Source organism: Heterodontus francisci, chromosome 17 (genome assembly GCF_036365525.1).
Source record: "Heterodontus francisci isolate sHetFra1 chromosome 17, sHetFra1.hap1, whole genome shotgun sequence".
In the NCBI taxonomy this organism is placed as follows: Eukaryota; Metazoa; Chordata; class Chondrichthyes; order Heterodontiformes; family Heterodontidae; genus Heterodontus; species Heterodontus francisci.
In genome coordinates this window covers 38,929,339-38,951,409 of record NC_090387.1, presented here as the reverse complement: position 1 = coordinate 38,951,409, position 22,071 = coordinate 38,929,339, and the positions used below count along the sequence as shown (strand labels likewise).

Below are 22,071 nucleotides of genomic sequence, written 5' to 3'. Positions count from 1 at the left end.
GGGAGGATGTTTCCTCCTGACTGCAGAGCGTAGAACTCAGGGGTCACCATCCGCCATAGCATACAAGGCTACGGGCCAAGTGCTGGAAAATGGGATTAGAATAGTTAGGTGCTTGATGGTTGGCACAGACACAATGGGCCGAAGGGCCTGTTTCTGTGCTGTATAACTCTATGACCCTATGACTCTATGAATCTCAGAATAAGGGGTCGGCCATTTAGGACAGCGATGAGGAAAAATTTCTTCATTCAAACGGTTGTAAATCTTAGGAATTCTCTACCCAGAGTGCTGTAGATGCTCAGTCATTGAGTATATTCAAGACAGAGATGGATAGATAGATTTTTGGATACTAAAGGAATCAAGGGATATGGAAATGGTACGGGAAGGTGGAGTTGAGGTAGAAGATCTGCGATGATGTTCTTGAAAGGTGAAGCAGGCATGAATGACTTACTCCTGCACCTATTTCTGATGTTCTTTTGTCGTGAAGGGTATGATGTGCTAAAGTCCTGACAGAATAAATCACCTCTACAGTATTTTGCAAATATAGGTTTTCCAAGCATAACTTTGAACTCAATATGGTATTGCAATTATCTGTCTTTGGCAAAGCATTGTCTATAGTATGCACCTATAGGCAATTACACAAAAGTGAATGTGAAGCAAAAAAGTAGTGATTGGCTCATGTGACCAGCATTTTAGCTCAAATGTCCCCCTGACTAAATGCAAAGGAATCAATAATAATTTCCATTCACTGGGCAAGGGTGGGAATGCTACCACTCATCAATGAACAAGTACCACAGAATCAGTCAATCAGCTCTTTGTCAAAACCTGCAATTGGCAACCAAGGACCACCTCAAGGTGAGCAAATCAAATCCAATCAAATAATTACTTTTTCCTGCCATTTCCCCTTTTCACTGAGGCCAATTGATGAAGCTAAAAACAATGTCATTAATATAAGTCGAGCAAACTGTTTTTATTTCAGATTTCTTGCATTTACATTTTCTTTCCTTCCTATATAAAAAGTTAGCAATTCTGAGAAAAATCACTTTGGGGTTAAGTGTCCACTTTAGACAAAATTGGAAAATTGGGTGCAAATTTCTCTAGTTAGGTTATAGTCCACGTTTCTGCTAAAATTGATCTGCATAATCAAAAACATAAAATCTTCCATGAAACAACAGAATCATTTAACATAACAGAATGCAGTTGTTTACTTTTTTGCATTAAAAAGTATTAATTGATGTATTTAAACTGGTGCAGTTTTATTAATATAGTTGAAAATGGGTTTATCACCAAAAAAAGCATTTTTAATAAGAATGTTCAGTTCTCCACCTGTGAGCAACCTGATTTAAAATCACTGAAAATTACTTTTAAAATCAACTATACTAAACCATTTCCGAATTTCTTTAGTTTATTAGTAAATTACATAGTTTTAAGATGTAAAATCTTTAAAATGTGCTTACTAGTGCCTGTGCGCATGAGAAAACATGTTTAATTTGAATCCTCAAACAACTGTAAATGGGAGAAACAGGCAGAAATTCGCCATTCTCATTATTTCGACTGAGGGCATGGTCAGTTTTATGGGCGTGGCTAACCTCAGGTGAAATAATTCTTAAACCAACGTTAAAGATTGTGGAAACTCAATTATCATTGACATAGCATGTTTAAAACTGCACGATCTTTTGTGCTGGTTCGACTGGTTTCACCTGGATTGCATTGATAAAGCTATTGCCAACTAGTGGAAACTCTACCCCAAATCAATAAAATTAGTTAATTAATGTTAAAAATGCCTTGGAGAATTTCCCTTTGCACAGTCAATAACACTTGAGTTTGGTTCAGACAGAGAGTTGGAAGTTTTACTATTTTTCATTTGCCCAGCAAAGTCATAAATCTTGGTAGTGACCAGAAATGTGTGGCGTCCACCCAGAAAATTGCTTTCATCCAACTAGAGAACAGGCTATCCTAGACTGGGTATTGTGTAATGAGAGAAGAATAATTGACAATCTAGTTGTGCGAGACCCCTTGGGGATGAGTGACCATAATATGATAGAATTCTTCATCAAGATGGGGAGTGATGAAGTTGAAATTGAGACTAGGGTCCTAATAAAGGAAACTACGAAGGTCTGAGGCGTGAGTTGGCTATGATGGATTGGGAAACTCAAAGGGATGACAGTGGATAGGCAATGGCAAACATTCAAAGAGCGCATGGATGAACTACAACAATTGTTTATTCATATAATAAAAGCAAAATACTGCGGATGCTGGAAATCTGAAACAAAAACAAGAAATGCTGGAATCACTCAGCAGGTCTGGCAGCATCTGTGGAAAGAGAAGCAGAGTTAACGTTTCGGGTCAGTGACCCTTCTTCGGAATTGTTTATTCATGTCTGGCACAAAAGCAAAATGGGAAAAGTAGCCAAACCATGGCTTACAAGGAAGGGAAATTAGAGATAGCATTAGATCCAAGGAAGAGGCATACAAATTCGTCAGATAAAACAACAGACCTGAGGATTGGGAGCAGTTTAGAATTCAGCAAAGGAGGACCAAGGGATTAATTAAGAAGGGGAAAATAGTGTACGAGAGTAAGATTGCGGGGAACATAAAAACTGACAGTAAAAGTTTCTATAGGCATGTGAAGAGAAAAAGATTGGTGAAGACAAATGTAGGTCCCTTACAGTCAGAAACAAGGGAATTTATTATGGGGAACAAAGAAATGGCTGACCAACTAAATGCATACTTTGGTTCTGTCTTCACAAGGGAGGACACAAATATCATACCAGAAATGTTGGGGAACACAGGGTTTAGTGAGAGGGAGGAACTGAAGGAAATCAGTATTAGTAGAGAAATGCTGTTGGGGAAATTCATGGGATTGAAGGCTGATAAATCCCCAGGGCCTGATAATCTGCATCCCAGAATACTTAAGAAAGTGGCCCTAGAAATAATGGATGCATTGGTGGTCATCTTCCAAGATTCTATAGACTCAGGAACAGTTGCTACAGATTGGAGGGTAGCTAATGTAACCCCACTATTTAAAAAGGGAGGTAGAGAGAAAACAGGGAATTATAGACCAGTCAGCCTGACGTCGGTAGTGGAGAAAATTCTAGAGTCCATTATCAAAGATTTTATAGCAGAGCACTTGGAGAACAATGGTAGAATCGTGCAGAGTCAGCATGGATTTACGACAGGGAAATCATGCTTCACAAATCTCCGAGAATTCTTTGAGGATGTAACTGGTAGAGTTGATGAGGGACAGCCAGTGGATGTGGTTTATTTGGACTTCCAGAAGGCTTTTGACAAAGTCCCAGATAAGAGATTAGCGTGTAAAATTAAACGCATGGGATTGGGGGTCGTGTATTGCGATGGATAGAAAATTGGTTGGCAGACAGGGAACAAAGAGTAGGAATAAATGGGTCTTTTTCCGAATGGCAGGCAGTGACTAATGGGGTATCGCAGGGATCGGTACTAGGACCCCAGCTATTCACAATATATATTAATGATTTAGGGCGGCACAGTGGCGCAGTGGTTAGCACTGTAGCCTCACAGCTCCAGCGACCCGGGTTCAATTCTGGGTACTGCCTGTGTGGAGTTTGCAAGTTCTCCCTGTGTCTGCGTGGGTTTTCTCCGGGTGCTCCGGTTTCCTCCCACAAGCCAAAAGACTTGCAGGTTGGTAGGTAAATTGGCTATTGTAAATTGCCCCTAGTATAGGTAGGTGGTAGGGAAATATAGGGACAGGTGGGGATGTGGTAGGAATATGGGATTAGTGTAGGATTAGTATAAAATGGGTGGTTGATGGTCGGCACAGACTCGGTGGGCCGAAGGGCCTGTTTCAGTGCTGTATCTCTAAACTAAACTAAACTAAACAAGATGAGGGACCTAAATGTAATATCTCTAAATTTGCAGATGATACAAAACTGGGTGGGAGGGTGAGATGTGAGGAGGATGCAGAGAGACTTCAGGGTGATTTGGACAAGTTAAGTGAGCGGGCAAATGCATGGCAGATGCAGTATAATGTGGATAAATGTGAGGTTATCCACTTTAGTAGCAAAAACAGAAAGACAGATTATTATCTGAACGGTTATAAACTGAGAGAGGGGAATATGCAACGAGACCTGGGTGTTCTCATTTACCCGTTGCTGAAGGTAAGCATGCAGGTCCAATAGGCAGTAAAAAAGGCAAATGGTATGTTGGCCTTCATAGCAAGAGGATTCGAGTACAGGAGCAGGGATGTCTTGCTGCAATTTTACAGGGCCTTGGTGAGGCCACACCTGGTCTCCTTATCTAAGGAAGGATGTTCTTGCTATAGAGGGAGTGCAGCGAAGGTTTACCAGACTGATTCCTGGGATGGTGGGACTGACGTATGAGGAGAGATTGAGTCGGTTAGGATTATATTCACTGGAGTGCAGAAGAGTGAAGGGGGAAACTCATAGAAACCTATAAAATTGTAACAGGACTTGACAGGGTAGATGCAGGAAGGATGTTCCTGATGGTGGGGGAGTCCAGAACCAGGGATCGTAGTCTAAGGATACGGGGTAAACCTTTCAGGAATGAGATGAGGAGAAATTTCTTCACCCAGAGAGTGGTGAGCCTGTGGAATTTTCTACCACAGAAAGCAGTTGAGACCAAAACATTGAACGTTTTTATGAAGGAGTTAGATATAGCTCTTGGGGCAAAAGGGATCAAAGGAGATGTGGGGAAAGCGGGAACAGGTTACTGAGTTGGATGATCATAATGAATGGCGGAGCAGGGTTGAATTGCTTACTCCTGCTCCTATTTTCTATGTTTCTATGTTTGTGCAGGGGTTTGGTGGGAGGAATTTCCCAAGAATGGCCCCTGATGTACTGAAGGGCAGGGATTTGCGATGCTGGGAATTTTATCAGACACAAAGTCCATTTGACTACCTATATAAGGAGGTTGATTGGCTGTAATGTTAAAAAGATTATTTCAGCTGGTGATGTTGGTGGACCAGGGAGTAGCTTGCTTGTGCATATTTTTCACTGATATCTATCCACATGTAGCATGAACCCAAGATGTGCCCACATTTGCGCAGGTGGCTCCTGATGACATTCTAACTATCTAACCCTGTCATAACCCCAGATATTCCAATCAGCTCAGAGTGGCAGTTACACAGTCTGCCACATTTATGCTGAGGGAGTGGGGCCAAGAATATTTGGGGCCCTGATATTTACAGTAGGTTTGGAGGGTGAATTTGATGAAGAGCTTGGGCACTATAGTCTAAGTTAGTCAGTCAGGCCTAAAGTACAGCAAATGACTACTTGGTCATTGAAACTTTGATAGTGAAAATCTTCTCTGGTGCAATGCTAAGCCACGGAAATAAGGGGGAGAAAAATATATTTTACAATAATGTAAAAAAACTCAGAAAAGACGATAGGTGTTGGGACAGAGGTAGGAAAAATATACCAACATATGAAAATGTTAGACAGGAAAAAATTAGCTGGTCCATCCAACCTATCCCAGACCTTCATGGTGCAACTCAGCATCATGACCAACAGTGTCTCCACCCAACAGCAGCTACATAATTTCCTTGGGGAAGCAAAAAGCAGAGACAAAAACCCGAGACCAATTCAGGGAAAAAGAATCTGGGATATTCCTCTCTGACCTCCTCAGGGAACAAAGCAAATTCCAGGACATCGCAATGATCTTAAAATACATTGACCAGTATGCCACATCCCTTTTGCATGTCACAGCCAGGAATTCATCCAGCTTCTTTTTGAATGTTTGCAGCAGTTCTACACACACGACACAAGCTGGCAGAGCAAATAATATAAATACATAATGTGTTATTAAAGTGCCTCTGTTTTGTTCAATATATTTTTGAGGATTCAGTTTTGAAAGATTGAAGAAATGTTAAACTTTGGGGTTTTCAAAAGCAGTCATGTAAAGACCACTTGATTTTGAAAAACAGTCCATGGAAATGGTTTTTAAAAGGGGCACTGAGAGGTCTTGTGAGGAAAACAAGCCTTTCTGGGAAACCACCTGTTCTAAAATATCCCAGTTCTTTTTAGGCGGCGTTGAGAATTAATTTAGCAGGTTTTTCTTCAAAGGCAGGAGATGAGATGAGTTAACACAATGGACTTCTCAGGTTCTTTTAGAGAGGTGATGGAAAGCTGAGCTGAGTTGTGGTCTTGAAAGCTGCTTCTACATAAGAGAAAAATATTATTGTAAATGCAACTACAGCAACAACTTGCATTGATATAGCATTTTAAATGTAGTAAAACTCCCCAAGGCGTTTCACATGAGTGTTTTCAAATAAAATTGGATACCAAGCCACATAGGAGACATTAAGCCAGATGACCTACAGAGGTCATCTTGGCTAAAGAGGTAGGTTTTAAGAAGCTTCTGAGAGAAGGAGAAACTACAGCTTCAGTGACATAACGCAGTTTCGCAGCTAACCAACATGGCAACACTTGAATTGGTTTTGGTGTAGACTGTTCTAGCTTTTTCAGGAATCCAAAATCTTGTCAATTTAGTGAGCACACCTATTGAGATTTGTTGTAGAGTTGTAAAATAATTGCGATGTGGATGGCAAAATGAAAAGAAACAGCAGCAGAAAAATACAGCATTTGTTTACTAAATCATAAATGCTGGATTTGCAATTTCAGTTTAAAATTACCCTCATACATTTGCCTAGCATACAGAAAGCAAGCTAGGAAAAAGGATTGTGGAAATTGTCCTGATATCCTTCAAGCAGACTGTTGTTTTTTGTTTCATGGGATGTGGGTGTCGCTGGCAAGGCCAGCATTTGTTGCCCATCACAAATTGCCCTTACGAAGGTGGTGGTGAGCTGCCTTCTTGAACAGCTGCACTCCATCTGGTGCGGGTAGACACTCTGTGCTGTTAGGTAGGGAGTTCCAGGATTTTGATCCACTGATGGTGAAGTGACATATTTCCAAGCCAGAATGTTGTGTGACTTGGAGGGAAACTTACAGATGGTGGTGTTCCTACATGTTTGCTGCCCTTGTCCTTCTGGGTGGAAGAGGTTGCAGGTTTAGAAGGTGCTATCGAAGGAGGCGTGGTGAGTTGCTGCAGTGCACAGAGTCATACAGCACTGAAACAGGCCCTTCGGCCCACCGAGTCTGTGCTGACCATCAACCACCCATTTTATACTAATCCTACATTAATCCCATATTCCCTCCCACTCTCCTATCACCGACCTACACTAGGGGCAATTTACAATGGCCAATTTATCTATCAACCTGCAAGTCTTTGGCAGTTGGAGGAAACCGGAGCACCTGGCAGAAACCCACGCGGTCACACGGGGAACTTGCAAACTCCACACAGTCGGTACCTAGACCCGAACCCAGGTCGCTGGAGCTGTGAGGCTGCGGTGCTAACCACTGCACCACTGTGCTGCCCCTTGTAGATGTTACACACTGTTGACACTGTGCATCGGTGGTGGAGGGAGTAAATGTTTAAGGTGGTGGATGGGGTGTCGATCAAGCAGGCTGCTTTGTCCTGGATGGTGTTGAGCTTCCTGAGCGTTGTTGCAGCCACACTCATCTAGGCAAGTGGAGACTATTGCATCACAATCCTGACTTGTGCCTTGTAGATCTTCAAGAGGCTTTGGGGAGTCAGGAGGTGGATTCCTCGCCGCATAATTCCTATCCTCTGACATGCTGTTGTAGCCACAGTATTTATCTGGCTGCTCCAGTCAGTTGCTGGTCAATGCTAACCCCCAGGATGTTTATAGTGGGGGAATCCAGTGATGGTAATGCTGTTGAATGTCAAGGGGAAATAGTTAGATTCTCTCTTGTTGGAGATGGTCATTGCCTGGAACTTGTGTGGGGCGAATGTTACTTGCCACTTACCAGCCCAAGCCTGAATGTTGTCCAGGTCTTGCTACATATGGACATGGACTGCTTCTGTATCAGAGGAGTTGTGAATGGTGCTAAACATTATGGCAGATTTTTTAAAAATTGTGCCTTTAAATGCTCATTGACCAGAACCCATTAATTTACCAAAAATGTATCCAGGTTTTCCAAGAGGTAATTGATTTGGGATATGGTGGTGTCTGGTGGGATTTCATTGTGTGTCAGAAAACTCTCGAATAGGTCAGTACTTTCATAGTGGGCACACTTTACTCTGTGATTCTGCTGTGGTCCACTTAGTTGGCTTTACTGAACCTTTTGTATTGTATTTTATGTAAAACCCATTTTCTATTGTGGGCCTAAGCTGCTGTTCTGGAACTTGGCATGGACCACGTCCAGCAAAAGTTATTAACATGGAAATAGATTAAGATAAACTATATTGTTAATTACTTATATTTAGGTTTTATTATCTGCTGCTGATGCAGTCAGTACCTAACACCTCTTGCCTTGAACCATTTCCTCAACATTTAGAGCAAATGACTGGTCTGCGGCCTGTCTTGGATAAAAAACATGAGGACCAACTGTCACTACAGAACATTTATGCCCTAACCACTAACCCTGAATTCCACAGCCTCACAACTCTCGATGTGACAAAGTTTCTCTTGATCACTGTACTAAATATTTTACATTTAATCTTGTATCTATGGCTCAGTGTCTTTTCACCTCAGCCACTGGAAACAGCTTGCTTTTATCTATCCCATCTTTAATAACATCAATATTTAAGCCATGAAGCACATGATGATCTGCTTTGGGGCTTCCCCTACAAAATGAGATCTCTGTCCAACTGGGAGTCATTTAAATTTCTAATAAAAGCTAGCTGTTTCAAGTATAACTCATTTATTTTATTGCACTGTAATATTAAATATTAGTAATACTCATACAGGTACTGTGAAAGAGCAAAGAATTAATTTGTTTCCGGTTAGGAGTCTTCAATAAAGCAATAAGCAAAGCACTGGAGCCAATACTCAAAAATAATGTTCCTCTTTGTGTATTGTGAAACCACCTAACCAAAAGGTTGCACCTATCTTGCCTCTACATTGATCCTACTATTGAAGTTAAGTTTATGCATCCTTTGTGTTGAAAACCACATTTTCTAAAAATAAATCTAAAATGCAGACAATTCAGAATCTATCCTATATGTACTAATAATTTAAAAAAAGTAACTGACTGATAGCTTCCTACATCAAAAATATAATATAGAAGAATATGTTTTTCAGTCACTCATTTGAGCTTAGTCCTGGGCTGAAAAAGTAAGTGGTATTATTACTAATGTCACATTTATGAATATCTTCAAATCTATTTGATACAAGTCAGAATAAAGGATACTGTCTCTCTTTATCTGTGATCTGTTTAACCTTTTGGCCTTAGGTCTCTGCCAGGTTCACAACAAAATAAAATGTGTAAATTTTCCAATTCTCAGCCAGCTATTGGCTTGACGAGTGATAAACTGTCCATTCTCAGATGGTATCCCAACGAAGGTCTTCACACAATTCTGAACATTTCATCCAGAAAATATCAATCGAAATATTTTGAGAGGTCACACTGATTGATCAAAGAAATAAAATCCAAATAGCATGTATAAGATGCAGTATTTAGCTAGCAGTCCTGCTGCCTCTCCTGGGGCAGATGGACTTCAAATTATTTCAGGTCACTGAGGCAAGAATTTAATCCAATCCAATCTGATAAGATCCTGCATTTAATCCCCCAGTTAATGTCAGCAATGAAATATCTTATGATAATTCACATGAAAAGCCACCTGAACTAATCCAACCTACTACATTATGCAGCAGCGACAGGTGACTATAAAATGGCGAAGAGGAGGAGAGTTCATTTCTATCTACAGAAGCCATTAGACTCCTTAAAGATTGCACCTTTTATTAGAGTAAACATTTTCCGCACTTACGATCTGGTTGAAGCAAACTCTGTCCATGGATATTTCAGAAGATCAATTTAACCTTAAAATTCTGAACAATATCTATGATAGTTTTGTATTTTCTCGGTAGATTAAAAGCAGATTGGCAACTTGGTTAAAGTAATATGGGCTTAAATGAAGTAACACTTGGCCAGCTTCAAATCTTACTGTCAAGCGAGTAGATCTGTGTAGATATGAAGACAAAATACATACCCAGTCTCAAATGTTGTCTTATCTGTTTTCTGACTGACCTGCTGCGAGTTTCAGCATTCTCTGCTTTTGTTTCAGATTTCCAGCATTTTTTTAACTTTTTGTTTATGTGGTGTAAATAAGGAAGTTTGTTATAGAGATGGGTACTTCTGTGAAAGGGAGAGGCAGCTCAGTAAACCTTGATGAATTGGTCAGTGTCTGACATTTGATCAGTGCCGAAAAGAATTAACTTGCATATCTACCTATGAACTTCAGTGAAAGTTATTCATTTAACTGTATCCTATAAATACAATAAAAATTGAAAATGAATATGTTCTCTGTTTCAGGTACCTATCAAGGACAATGGGTTGGAGGAATGCGCCATGGGTATGGTGTGCGTCAGAGTGTTCCCTATGGGATGGCTGCTGTTATCAGGTCTCCTCTTAGAACTTCTATTAACTCTCTGAGAAGTGAACACAGTAATGGCACAGCCATACACCCAGACACTCCAGCTGGAAGTCCTGCAGGATCAAGGGGGGGCTTTGTTCTCACTATGCATAGCGACAATGATCTTCTTTCAACCAAAAACAAAAAGAAAGGGATTTTTCGCAGGTCCCTTTTGAGTGGGCTGAAACTCCGGAAGTCTGAGTCCAAAAGTTCCTTGGCCAGCCAAAGAAGCAAGCAGAGCTCATTTCGAAGTGAAGCTGGGATGAGTACAGTCAGCTCTACAGCAAGTGATATCAACTCGACAATTAGTTTTGGTGAGGTCGAGACAGATTTGTCAGTCATTGAAGATGATATAGATGCAACAACAACAGAAACATATGTTGGAGAATGGAAAAATGACAAACGCTCTGGGTTTGGGTTAAGCCACCGATCAGATGGCTTGAAATTCGAAGGGGAATGGCTGAGCAACAAGAGGCATGGTTATGGATGTACAACATTTCCAGATGGGACAAAAGAAGAAGGAAAATATAAACAGAATGTGTTGGTGAGTGGGAAGAGGAAGAACTTGATTCCTTTACGGACCAGTAAGATTCGAGACAAAGTGGATAGGGCAGTGGAAGCAGCTGAGCGGGCTGCAGCTATTGCCAAGCAGAAAGCTGAGATTTCTGCATCCAGGTAAGAAGCTGGCCGTTGACTCACTTCAAACTGTGAGATTTACAATGATTTTGTGTGAATTTAGCTTCATGTAAACAAATGGTATAGACAGCTTTGATTATGGCACTAGAGGTGCCAAGACTGAAGACCAAGTGTATAAGCGGTAGACTAGAACTAAGGGTATTACTTGGGGCAGGATTTTCCCTGTAGACTTCAGGATTCCGCCATCAGGTTCGAATGGGGGTCAGAAACCTGCACTGTGGGGGGACAGTCACTCAACTGTGATTTTTCCTGAATGGGCCAATTAATGACCAGAGGGTGGACTTGCCATCCAATTAAGGACAGCAGGCGGGCTCTCAAAGTTGGTGGGCCAATCAGAAGCCCTCCAGCTAGGAAGCAGTAGCAGGATGCCATGGCAGTTAAGTGAGGGAGAGGATGCCCCAAAATGGAGGCGCCTCTCTCCAACTTTTTTGAAGCTAAAATAAAAAAAGTCCTTTGCAGCCAGGCTACCACGGGTGCCCTGCAGAAGTAGCTGAACCCAGGCAGGCAGGGACGGCCTCTAGGTCTGCCTGGAGTACTTAATATGCCTTAATAGGCCTTCAAGTGCCTCAGTTGGATACCTGCCTGCGGCTGGGTATCCCTGCTGCGCGCTGCGCCACCCCTCCTCCCACCCCATCCCTCCTCCAGGAAAATGGCCTGGGGGCAGGATGTATCCGGGAACCAGCATGCCAGCAGGCGGTGCAAAATGCCATGTCCACTCCACGCTGTGCCCGCCCCCAACAAGGGCTAAACCTTCAGCCCTTGGATTCTAAACAATAGCAGAGCCAGTGGAGAAGGTCAGCTGGAGTGGGAGCGGGGGCCATGAACCCCAAATTAATTTGAGGTTGGCCAACATGGCACTGGAGGATAGATGACATTAGGTTAAGAGGAGAAGAAAAGATCAAAGGAGTAACATAGAAAATAGGAGCCATTCAGCCTGCTCCACTATTAGAGTCATAGAGAGATACAACACTGAAACAGGCCCTTCAGCCGACTGAGTCTGCGCCAACCATCAACCCCCATTTATTCTAATCCTACATTAATCCCATATCACATCCCCACAATTCTCCTACCACCTACCCACACTAGGGGCAATTTACAATGGCCAATTTACCTATCAACCTGCAAGTCTTTGGCTGTGGGAGGAAACTGGAGCACCCAGCAGAAACACACACAGGCACAGGGAGAACTTGCAAAGTCCGCACAGGCAATACCCAGAACTGAACCCAGGTTGCTGGAGCTGTGGGGCTAACCACTGCACCACTGTGCTGCCCACTATGATAATGGCTGATCATCCAACTCAGTAACCTGTTCCCACTTTCCCCCCGTATCTTTTGATCCCTTTCGCCCCAAGAGCGACATCTAACTCCTTCCTGAAAACATACAATGTTTTGGCCTCAACTGCTTTCTGTGGTAGTGAATTCCACAGGCTCACCACTCTCTGGGTGAAGAAAGTTCTCCTCATCTCAGTCCTGAAAGGTTTACCCCGTATCCTTAGACTACGACCCCTGGTTCTGGACTCCCCCACCATCGGGAACATCTTTTCTGCATCTACCCTGTCAAGTCATGTTAGAATTTTATAGTTTTCTATGAGATCCCCCCTCACTCTTCTGAACTCCAGTGAAATATAATCCCAACCAACTCAATCTCTCCTCGTATGTCAGTCCCGCCATCCCAGGAATCAGTCTGGTAAACCTTCGCTGCACTCCCTCTATAGCAAGAACATCCTTCCTCAAATAAGGAGACCAAAACTGCACACAATATTCCAGGTGTGGCCTCATCAAGGCCCTGCATAATTGCAGCAAGACATCCCTGCTCCTGTACTCGAATCCTCTCGCTATGAAGGCCAACATACCATTTGCCTTTTTTACTGTTTGTTGCACCTGCATGCTTACCTTCAGCGACTTATGTACGAGAACACCCAGGTCTTGTTGCATATTCCCCTCTCTCAGTTTATAGCCGTTCAGATAAAAATCTGCCTTCCTGTTTTTGCTACCAAAGTGGATAACCTCACATTTATCCACATTATACTGCATCTGTCATGCATTTGCCCACTCACTCAACTTGCCCAAATCACCCTGAAGCCTCTCTGCATCCTCCTCACATCTCACCCTCCCACCCAGTTTTGTATCATCTGCAAATTTGGAGATATTACATTTAGTTCCCTCATCTAAATCATTAATATATATTGTGAATAGCTGGGGTCCTAGCACTGATCCCTGCGGTACCCCACTGGTCACTGCCTGCCATTCGGAAAAAGATCTGTTTATTCCTACTCTTTGTTCCCTGTCTGCCAACCAATTTTCTATCCATCGCAATACACTACCCCAATCCCATGCGCTTTAATTTTACATGCTAATCTCTTATGTGGGACTTTGTCAAAAGCCTTCTGAAAGTCCAAATAAACCACATCCACTGGCTGTCCCTCATCAACTCTACTAGTTACATCCTCGAAGAATTCTAGGAGATTTGTCAAGCATGATTTCCCTGTCGTAAATCCATGCTGACTCTGTCCGATTCTACCACTGTTGTCCAAGTGCTCTGCTATAAAATCTTTGATAATGGACTCTAGAATTTTTCTCACTACTGACGTCAGGCTGACTGGTCTATAATTCCCTGTTTTCTCTCTACCTCCCTTTTTAAATAGTGGGGTTACATTAGCTACCCTCCAATCTGTAGGAACTGTTCCAGAGTCTATAGAATTTTGGAAGATGCCCACCAATGCATCCACTAATTCTAGGGCCACTTCCTTAAGTACTCTGGGATGTAGATTATCAGACCCTGGGGATTTATCGGCCTTCAATCCCATGAATTTCCCCAACAGCATTTCTCTACTAATACTGATTTCCTTCAGTTCCTCCCTCTCACTAAACCCTGTGTTCCCCAACATTTCTGGTATGATATTTGTGTCCTTCTTTGTGAAGACAGAACCAAAGTATGCATTTAGTTGGTCAGCCATTTCTTTGTTCCCCATAATAAATTCCCCTGTTTCTGACTGTAAGGGACCTACATTTGTCTTCACCAATCTTTTTCTCTTCACATGCCTATAGAAACTTTTACAGTCAGTATTTATGTTCCCCGCAAGCTTGCTCTCGTACTCTATTTTCCCCTTCTTAATCAATCCCTTGGTCCTCCTTTGCTGAATTCTAAACTGCTCCCAATCCTCAGGTCTGTTGTATTTCCTGGCAAATTTGTATGCTTCTTCCTTGGACCTAATGCTATCTCTAATTTCCCTTGTAAGCCATGGTTTGGCTACCTTTCCTGTTTTACTTTTGTGCCAGACAGGAATAAACAATTGTTGCAGTTAATCCATGCGTTCTTTGAATGTTTTCCATTGCCTATCCACCATCATCCCTTTAGTTTAGTTTAGTTTAGAGATACAGCACTGAAACAGGCCCTTCGGCCCACCGAGTCTGTGCTGACCATCAACCACCCATTTATACTAATCCTACACTAATTCCATATTCCTACCACATCCCCACCTGTCCCTATATTCCCCTACCACCTACCTATACTAGGGGCAATTGCTAATGGCCAATTTACCTATCAACCTGCAAGTCTTTGGCATGTGGGAGGAAACCGGAGCACCCGGAGGAAACCCACACAGACACAGGGAGAACTTGCAAACTCCACACAGGCAGTACCCAGAATTGAACCCGGGTCGCTGGAGCTGTGAGGCTGCGGTGCTAACCACTGCACCACTGTGCCGCCCAATCCATGACAGCCAACTGGCGCCTCTTACCTTCGTAAAGCTGAAACTCTCAGAGGCTTAGAAAGGAGAACAAGATGAGTAATATTGGAAGATAGAAGGAGACAGGGGAGAAGCCTGGAAGGGAATTATGCCGCACAAAATGCAGGAGTTGACAAGTGCAATGTAGGCTTGAGCTGATAGAGAGAAGGATTCTGGCATGCAAACAGGAAAATTGACGCTAACTGAAGAGGAATGTGCGCTGATGGGAGAGTTTAACTTTACCCTTCATACTAAAATAAACCAGGCTGCGATTTTACAGTGGACAAGTGAATAATGGTCTCAACTAACTGTCAAATCCAGGGATCAAATCAGTCAAATCTGATTCTGTAATGTCGTGTAGTGGTGACTTCACCTTTAAGAAACCATACCTTTAAGAGATCAGGCCACTGATGCATCTGATGATATCATCAGACATATATCAGGAGGAGACACCATTTTGAGAGACAGAGAGCAGATACGAACCAGCGAGGAAAATAATGTTTGTGTTGAATCTGAATATAAAGTCTGCAATTATCATTTAATGAAGACTTAAGAACACAGCACAACACTACAGACCCCCACCCACAGCACCCCCACTCATCACCACCTCCACCCCCCACAGCCTCTGCTGGCTCTGGTCCCTCAATATTATCTACGCCCAATTCTGAAACTAACACCAAAATGAACTTATCAGTGATGCTCGTACTTAATTGGCATGTACTGTGAAACTGACACTTTTCCACTAATGTAAGAAATAATCACTTCAGTATCTTGGCCATTAATTTTCAATAAGACCCTCAGTTGATTAAACATCTGTTTAGAAAAACACCAAAGCAGCATAGAAGTGAAGATGTTTGCTTCACACTGTGATAGTCATGAGTTCAAATCCAAGCACTACTCAGATAGTTCAACCTCACAACTGGAAATATTCTAAATTTCAACAGACTCCAAATTAGAACAGTTGGTAGCTTACTTCATGTAGACTGAAGCATAGCCTTTTGCTACACAGAAAAGTGTTTCCTGTTGCCTTAGTGCAGAACATTACAGGGGAGAAGAAATGTACGAAAGTGAATGGTCTTTCTGAGGGAAAAAAAAAGTTGAGTTGGATTAATAAAAGGGGTTAAATCCTGTAATAGCTACTCAGCTGTAAAATAATTTTGAACTAATTAACTTCTGTATTGTTATGACATGGCACAGTATTGTACTTCAGTGACAGATGACAGAAAAGTGAAAGTGTACAATATTAATATCCAAAGAGAAAGAATTCAACATTTTGCTAGACCTTTTATCATTTATACCATTTAAGTTAGAAATTAAAGACAGTTTTTTCACCTTTTCTCATCTAGTTTTGTATCGGGGTAGATTAGCATATATACCAACTATGTTTTGTCACAGTCGGAGCTATGGTTTTTGTAAATTGAAATATAGAATAGTTTATGCTGACAGTACAGGCTGGATTTTAAGAAGTCCTCAATGTCGTGATCCGTGGCAGGTTGGGGTCTGAAGATGGCTCCGAATGAGGCCCGCCATGGACCTCAACACCGGCAGGGACCTACGCAATCCTCCCGACAACGGTGAGGCTCTGTGGTGGCACCCCCCCCTGCTGTCGCTGGGGGATGGGACCACACCTAACGTATTCCAATCAATAAAATTAATATACATTTAAATACACCCCTCAGATCTTGAGGGCCTCCCGCACCTTCAGATCCCCATCTGGGGAAACACGGCGCCACACTGGTGGGGAGGGGGGAGGAGGTAGGTTTGGCAGTGTGGAGGGTGGAGGGTCAGTTACATGTAATGGGTGTAGGGGATAATGGGAAGGGTTGAACCTTAAACTTTGTGCAGTTTGGGGGCGGGGAAGGTCAGATGTAAAAGGTAAGTGTTTTGGGGGGGAAAGGGCAAATAATTATTGCAACTGTTATTCGGGGGTGGGAAAGAGGCATAAGAAATTTATTTATTTAATTTTAGAGGATCATCCTTTAAAAATTTGAATATGCTGGTAGGGCTGGCTGCCCTTTGAAAAGGGCACCAGCGCCTGCGCACAGGCAGCTGACGCCATTGCCGGGATGCACAGCCCGCCCCCTCCATGTGATTGGTGGGGGGCGGGGAGATGGCTGCCTGGCTGTTTAAATGAGCCGCCGTGCTTCAGAGCGCAGGTCTTTTCCTCGCTGGTTTGTATCTGCTCTCTGTCTCTCAAAATGGTGACTCCTCCTTATATATGTCTGATGATGTCATCTGATGATGTGTGGCCCACTCAGGCGAGATACCATTTTTGAGTTTGGCGGCGGGTTCTTAAATCCAGCCCTGCATTTCTCTCTCCTGTTGATGCATGGGCAAAATAATAATTGATGGGCGTCAAATGGATACAACTAAATGAGTGCTTGTATTTCTTGGACAAAAAATGTCTACGAATGTCTATTCAAGGCCAAATGTGTTGTAAATCCTTATAAAAGAAAATAATGTTGGCCTTGGGCTGTTTTTTATAACCATGAAGCAACTAAGAAAGTTTGTAGCTTATGAGTGATAAATTGCAGCTAGATTATTTTAAAATTCGGACCATTAGCTCAGTAGAACCACTCACCTGAAGACATGATTCTCTAAACTGAATCGTCCTGGTTCTGTTCAGTCAATGTGAATTTTTGGCATTAGCAAACCTGCTTTTGTGTACACTCATGTGGAGTGCAGTTGTCGAAGAGCGGGAGATGTTTTTGTTTGCAGCATGTTTAGTCATGCAAGTTAGTTTCAAAAATGAAAAAAACTAGCAATTTTCTTCTGTGGTCTTACATCAATTGCATTGTGAGTGGCAGAAAAAGTTTCATTTATGACCCTTAACATCTGTCAGAAGGAACAGATCTCGATTGTATCTTCTTTTTAAAAAGCCTTAGTAAGAGCCAACTACCCCAGATTTAAAAACAGTGCTGCAATGCACGAAGATTACTGGGTGGTTGTCAGTATTGGGTCTAATGAGTAAACCAGGGCCTAGAAATTCATTGGCGCTGGAGAGACCAATGTAGAAAGAAAGACTTACATTTATATAGGACCTTCCATAACTTCAAGATGTCTCAAAGTGCTTTATAGCCAGTAAAGAAGTACTTTTGAAATACAGTGTTACGACCAGATGAAAAATGTGTCTTGGGGTCTTTTGCTGTCTTTACCCGGTCTTATTGTAACAGGGTTTTTTTTTTATACACACTGTGTTTTCAGCTTCCCCGTTTGTGAATCCTTGTACACAGCTTTCCAATTATAAGGCAAAGAAACCAACACAGCAGGTTTCCTCAGGTTTAAAGGAGAAACGTGAAGTTTATTAAAACTTGAACTTAAACTCCAATATGGTTAAGGCCTACGGATATATGACGCTCCCACGCTAGCATGCACATGCAATATACACATGCAAATAGGGACAGAAAAGAGGAGAGGAAAATATAGTAGAGAATGATTTGAGGCAATATCACAAGAGTTTCTTGTTTCCTGTGCTTTGAACTCACTTGATTGTAGGCAATCTTGCTGTTCGTCGGGGCCCAGTGTTTTTCTTAAGCCTTGTTCACGTAGGAGACTTTTCTCTCTTTGAGGTTCACGTGTTTTCACAAGATTCAGTTCCCTGAGAGATGAGCAGGCAGACATGTCTTCTCAAACCAGGAGCCAGGAGTTTTCTGAGTTCAAATCCCTTGTTGGAAGTTCAAATCTCAACAGCCAGCTAGTCATGTGACTAAAACTGGTCTGACCACTTCTTCTGTGTTTCTGGATTCTGCTATCTTAGCAGTCAACCTGGAATCCTAGCTCCCCCCACCTTCAACGTCTGGTAATCAAAAGTCCATTGTTGGTTGAATCGGTCAGGGCATGGTTCTTTGTCCCTTGTTCCAACATTGTCTGTTACCATGCAAATGTCTTTCCAGTCAGGGGCTTGCAGTTTTAAGTTTTAATGTTCATGTGGCGAAATAATGTGTGCCTCAGTCTGGGGAGATGGGGGTGTTTGCCTGACAGTAGTCACAGTTTTAAGCAGGAAACATGGTGGGTGGTGCATGCATGCTCGTCTGACTCTGGGAATGCACCACCTGCCATGTTGGATTGGGCTCTTCTGTAGGCGTCCAGGATGCATGCCAGACGTATGTGAAATGGTAATTAAGGCTCCTAGGCTTGCTGGGGGCTTTTTTCTGAAATTGGACTGCACCAGTGCTAGATTCACCATGTGATAAACTTGCTCAGCAACTCATTTGTAAGGACCCTCAAGCAGTGCCTAAGGGCTCATCCATTACATATTGGTAAGTTGATGGTTTATCCTTTTAGGCTACTACTTAACTTCTAGCTTTTTGTGTCTATTTTCTGCCTTCTATAACTTGTGACCTCTGAGAAACTTTTTCTGGTGCTGCACTGCTTATGGCTACTTTCAATACAGTTTCACTGCAACCATGGATGGTTTGGTAGGGCTGCTTTTGGGGCTGGAGGATGAGGGGGAATGGTTAAGAAGACAGAACAGAGCAGCAGCAGCTGGAAGAGGGAGGAGGATGGCACTGTGCAAGTGACCATACTCACAGTGGGTCTCCGACCTGAACTTCACTGAGCAGAACCGTCTCAGGCACATTCGCTTCACAAAGGAGGCTGTCATTGAGCTATTTCACCTGTTGCATGCAGTCACAAGTTTTATGTCAACTTAGCTGAATTTGGGACAAGTTTTTCTTAACTGATGACATTTTCTTCAACAGTTAAATTCTGATGTGAAGAAACTGAAATAAATGGTGGACAGGAATGAAGAATCAGCTTCAGTGGGAGGTAGAGAATCTGTAGAAAGATGATACAGTGATACTGATAATTATGTGACCTGGAAACTATCAGCCACCTCCTCAAAAGGCCCATTCACTCCTTTGACCTCTTCAACTACCGTCCCAGTTCCAACCTCCATTTCTTTCAGCGTGCTGTCATCTCTCCCATATTCCCTTCTTGAATCCCTTCCACTTGCTCAAAGCACTGAATCTACCCTGCTCCAAGTCACCAATGATATTGTCTGTGACTGTGTCCTCACATCTGGTCCTCATTCACATTAGGCATAATTGAACATGCTGTTCTCCACTCTGCTATGGCCTAGCTATGTGGTGCTGTTCATGCTTAGTTCCATCTCTACCTGTTCAAAAGCAGCCAGCACATCACCTCCATGCATTGACCGCTCTACAATTGTTCCCTCCCCCGGACCCACATTTCTGCCATGTTTCTGAGCCATCTAATATTGCAGCATCCTGAGCCAGTGAACTGCAGCAAGACGCCCAATCAGGCTGTGCAGCTCGTCGGTGGCATGTTAATGAGGGTCTGCTCTAAAGATGGACTGAGCCTCCCAGTGGAGAGATCAGCTGGCCTGCTCACTCATTCTGCAGGCCAAATGCCTGATATTTAGACCACACTTATTGTCTGTGCAAGGAACAAGTTAGATAAGATGAATGACCCTTTTCACTTTGCACATTTTCTTATGCCATCCATGGCTTCCTTCACCAAAATCTCTCTAAAGAATATTCAGATCAGTATTTAACAACCTTTACTAATTATTTGGGATTACTAAATAGTGCCGATGCTAGAATAAGATCCAGACAGTTATTATACTACAATTACTGCTTAGGCCAAAGCCATCTAATCCCAAGAGTTAGAAATTTGGATCTAAAAGGTTCCATTGGTTTTGGAATTTTCTGGCAATATTTCAGTGAAACGAGCAGAACCATAGGTCTCAATTTTGCCATTGGGTATCAAGTCCCGCTGCCAGGGCCAAAATTGGGAGCCGACCCCACTTTGGTGGGCGGCAGAACCATGGAGTGGTAGTTTACCAGCAGCGGCCAATTAACAGACGGCCCGCCGTCCGATTGAGGATGATGACCTGCCTCCCCAGAGCTGCTGTCCCAATCTGAGGGCTGGCAGCTTAGCAGCCTCAGCAGCACCACCGCTAGTGGTGGCCACTGCTAGTGGCTGCAGCTCAAGGATGAGGGTCCCTCAATGCTGAGGCGGTCTCGAAGCCCGGTGAGTGTGTTTGGGGAAGCTGGGGCCAGGCAGGCAGGCCCTATCAATTGGCGGGGCGGGGTCATGGCGGACCCACAGCCAGTTAGGCGCGGGAGTGCCCATTGCTGCCAGGGGGCTCCTCTGTGGGCCACAGAGCGATCATCAAGGAGGGCCCTCCCAACTAGGGTTTACCTGGTGGTCTCCCCACGGGGGCGGGAGGTAGACCTTAATTGGGTCCTTAAGTGGCTCAATTGGCCGCCCAGTGGGTGACCGCACTGCTGAGGTGCTCATCACTGGCAATATGCGGCGGGCACCCCTCTTGACTCCTTCCCCCGCCATATTGCCAGCCCTCCCGCCTCCCAGCCCATGGTTTTCCAATTAATCAACTTTATGGTACGTAAGAACAGAAGAATATTTAAGAGGTACAAAGGGGATTTACTAGAATGGTACCAGGGCCAAGGGACTTCTGTTATGTGGAGGACTAGATGAGCAGGGATTGTTCTCCTAAGAGCAGAGAAGGTTATAGGGAGATTTAATGAAGGCATTCAAGATTATTGAGGACTTTGATGGTGTAAGTAGGAATAAACATTTTCCACTGCCAGGAAAGTTAGTAGCCAGAGGACACAGATTTAAGATAATTGGCAAAAGAACCAGAGAGGAGATGAGAATTTTTTTACAGAGCGAATTGTTATCAACTGGAATGATGGAAGTGGTATCTTACAAAAGGGAATTCGCTCAATACTTGAAAAGGCAAAATTTGGAGGGCTATGGGGAAAGAGGAGTGGAGTGCGACTAACTGGATAGCTCTTTCAAACAGCCTTCACAGGCACGATGGGTCGAATGGCCTTTTCTGTGCTCTATGATTCTACGAACAAGAAATGCCGATAAGCCCAATTAGCCAATCCTTTTCTCCATGGAATCTTGGAAAATTGATAGCTAATTTTCCCGGGAAGTTTTATGCTTTTATTAGTATTTCTAGTAAAAATTGAAGTGTATCGCTGGTGAATCTTTGCTGGATCAGAACATGTTCCTACATAATTAACAGTGCTTTGATGAGATTTTGGTCCTTAATCACCTGGATTTTTCCATACTGGTAGCTGAGGTTAATTGTTACTTTTTACTGAATTATTTACACTGCATATTCTAGACTTTCTAGAAAGGGGATAGTTCTGGTAGATAGAGGCTATTTTATATTATCTGTTTGTAATTGTCTGTAAATAGACATATTTTTCTTTGAAAGCTCTGCAAATG

General features: G+C 42.9%; 1 protein-coding gene across 1 annotated transcript in view; it reads left to right on the top strand.

Annotated features, from left to right (window-relative positions):
• The window catches only part of jph3b (junctophilin 3b), a 155,520-nt gene that overhangs the window by 30,237 nt on the left and 103,212 nt on the right, over window positions 1-22,071 (top strand). Inside the window, exon 2 of the mRNA XM_068049893.1 lies at window positions 10,325-11,099. Coding sequence (XP_067905994.1) covers window positions 10,325-11,099 — 775 coding nt within the window. The remainder of the gene's footprint in view (window positions 1-10,324; window positions 11,100-22,071) is intronic.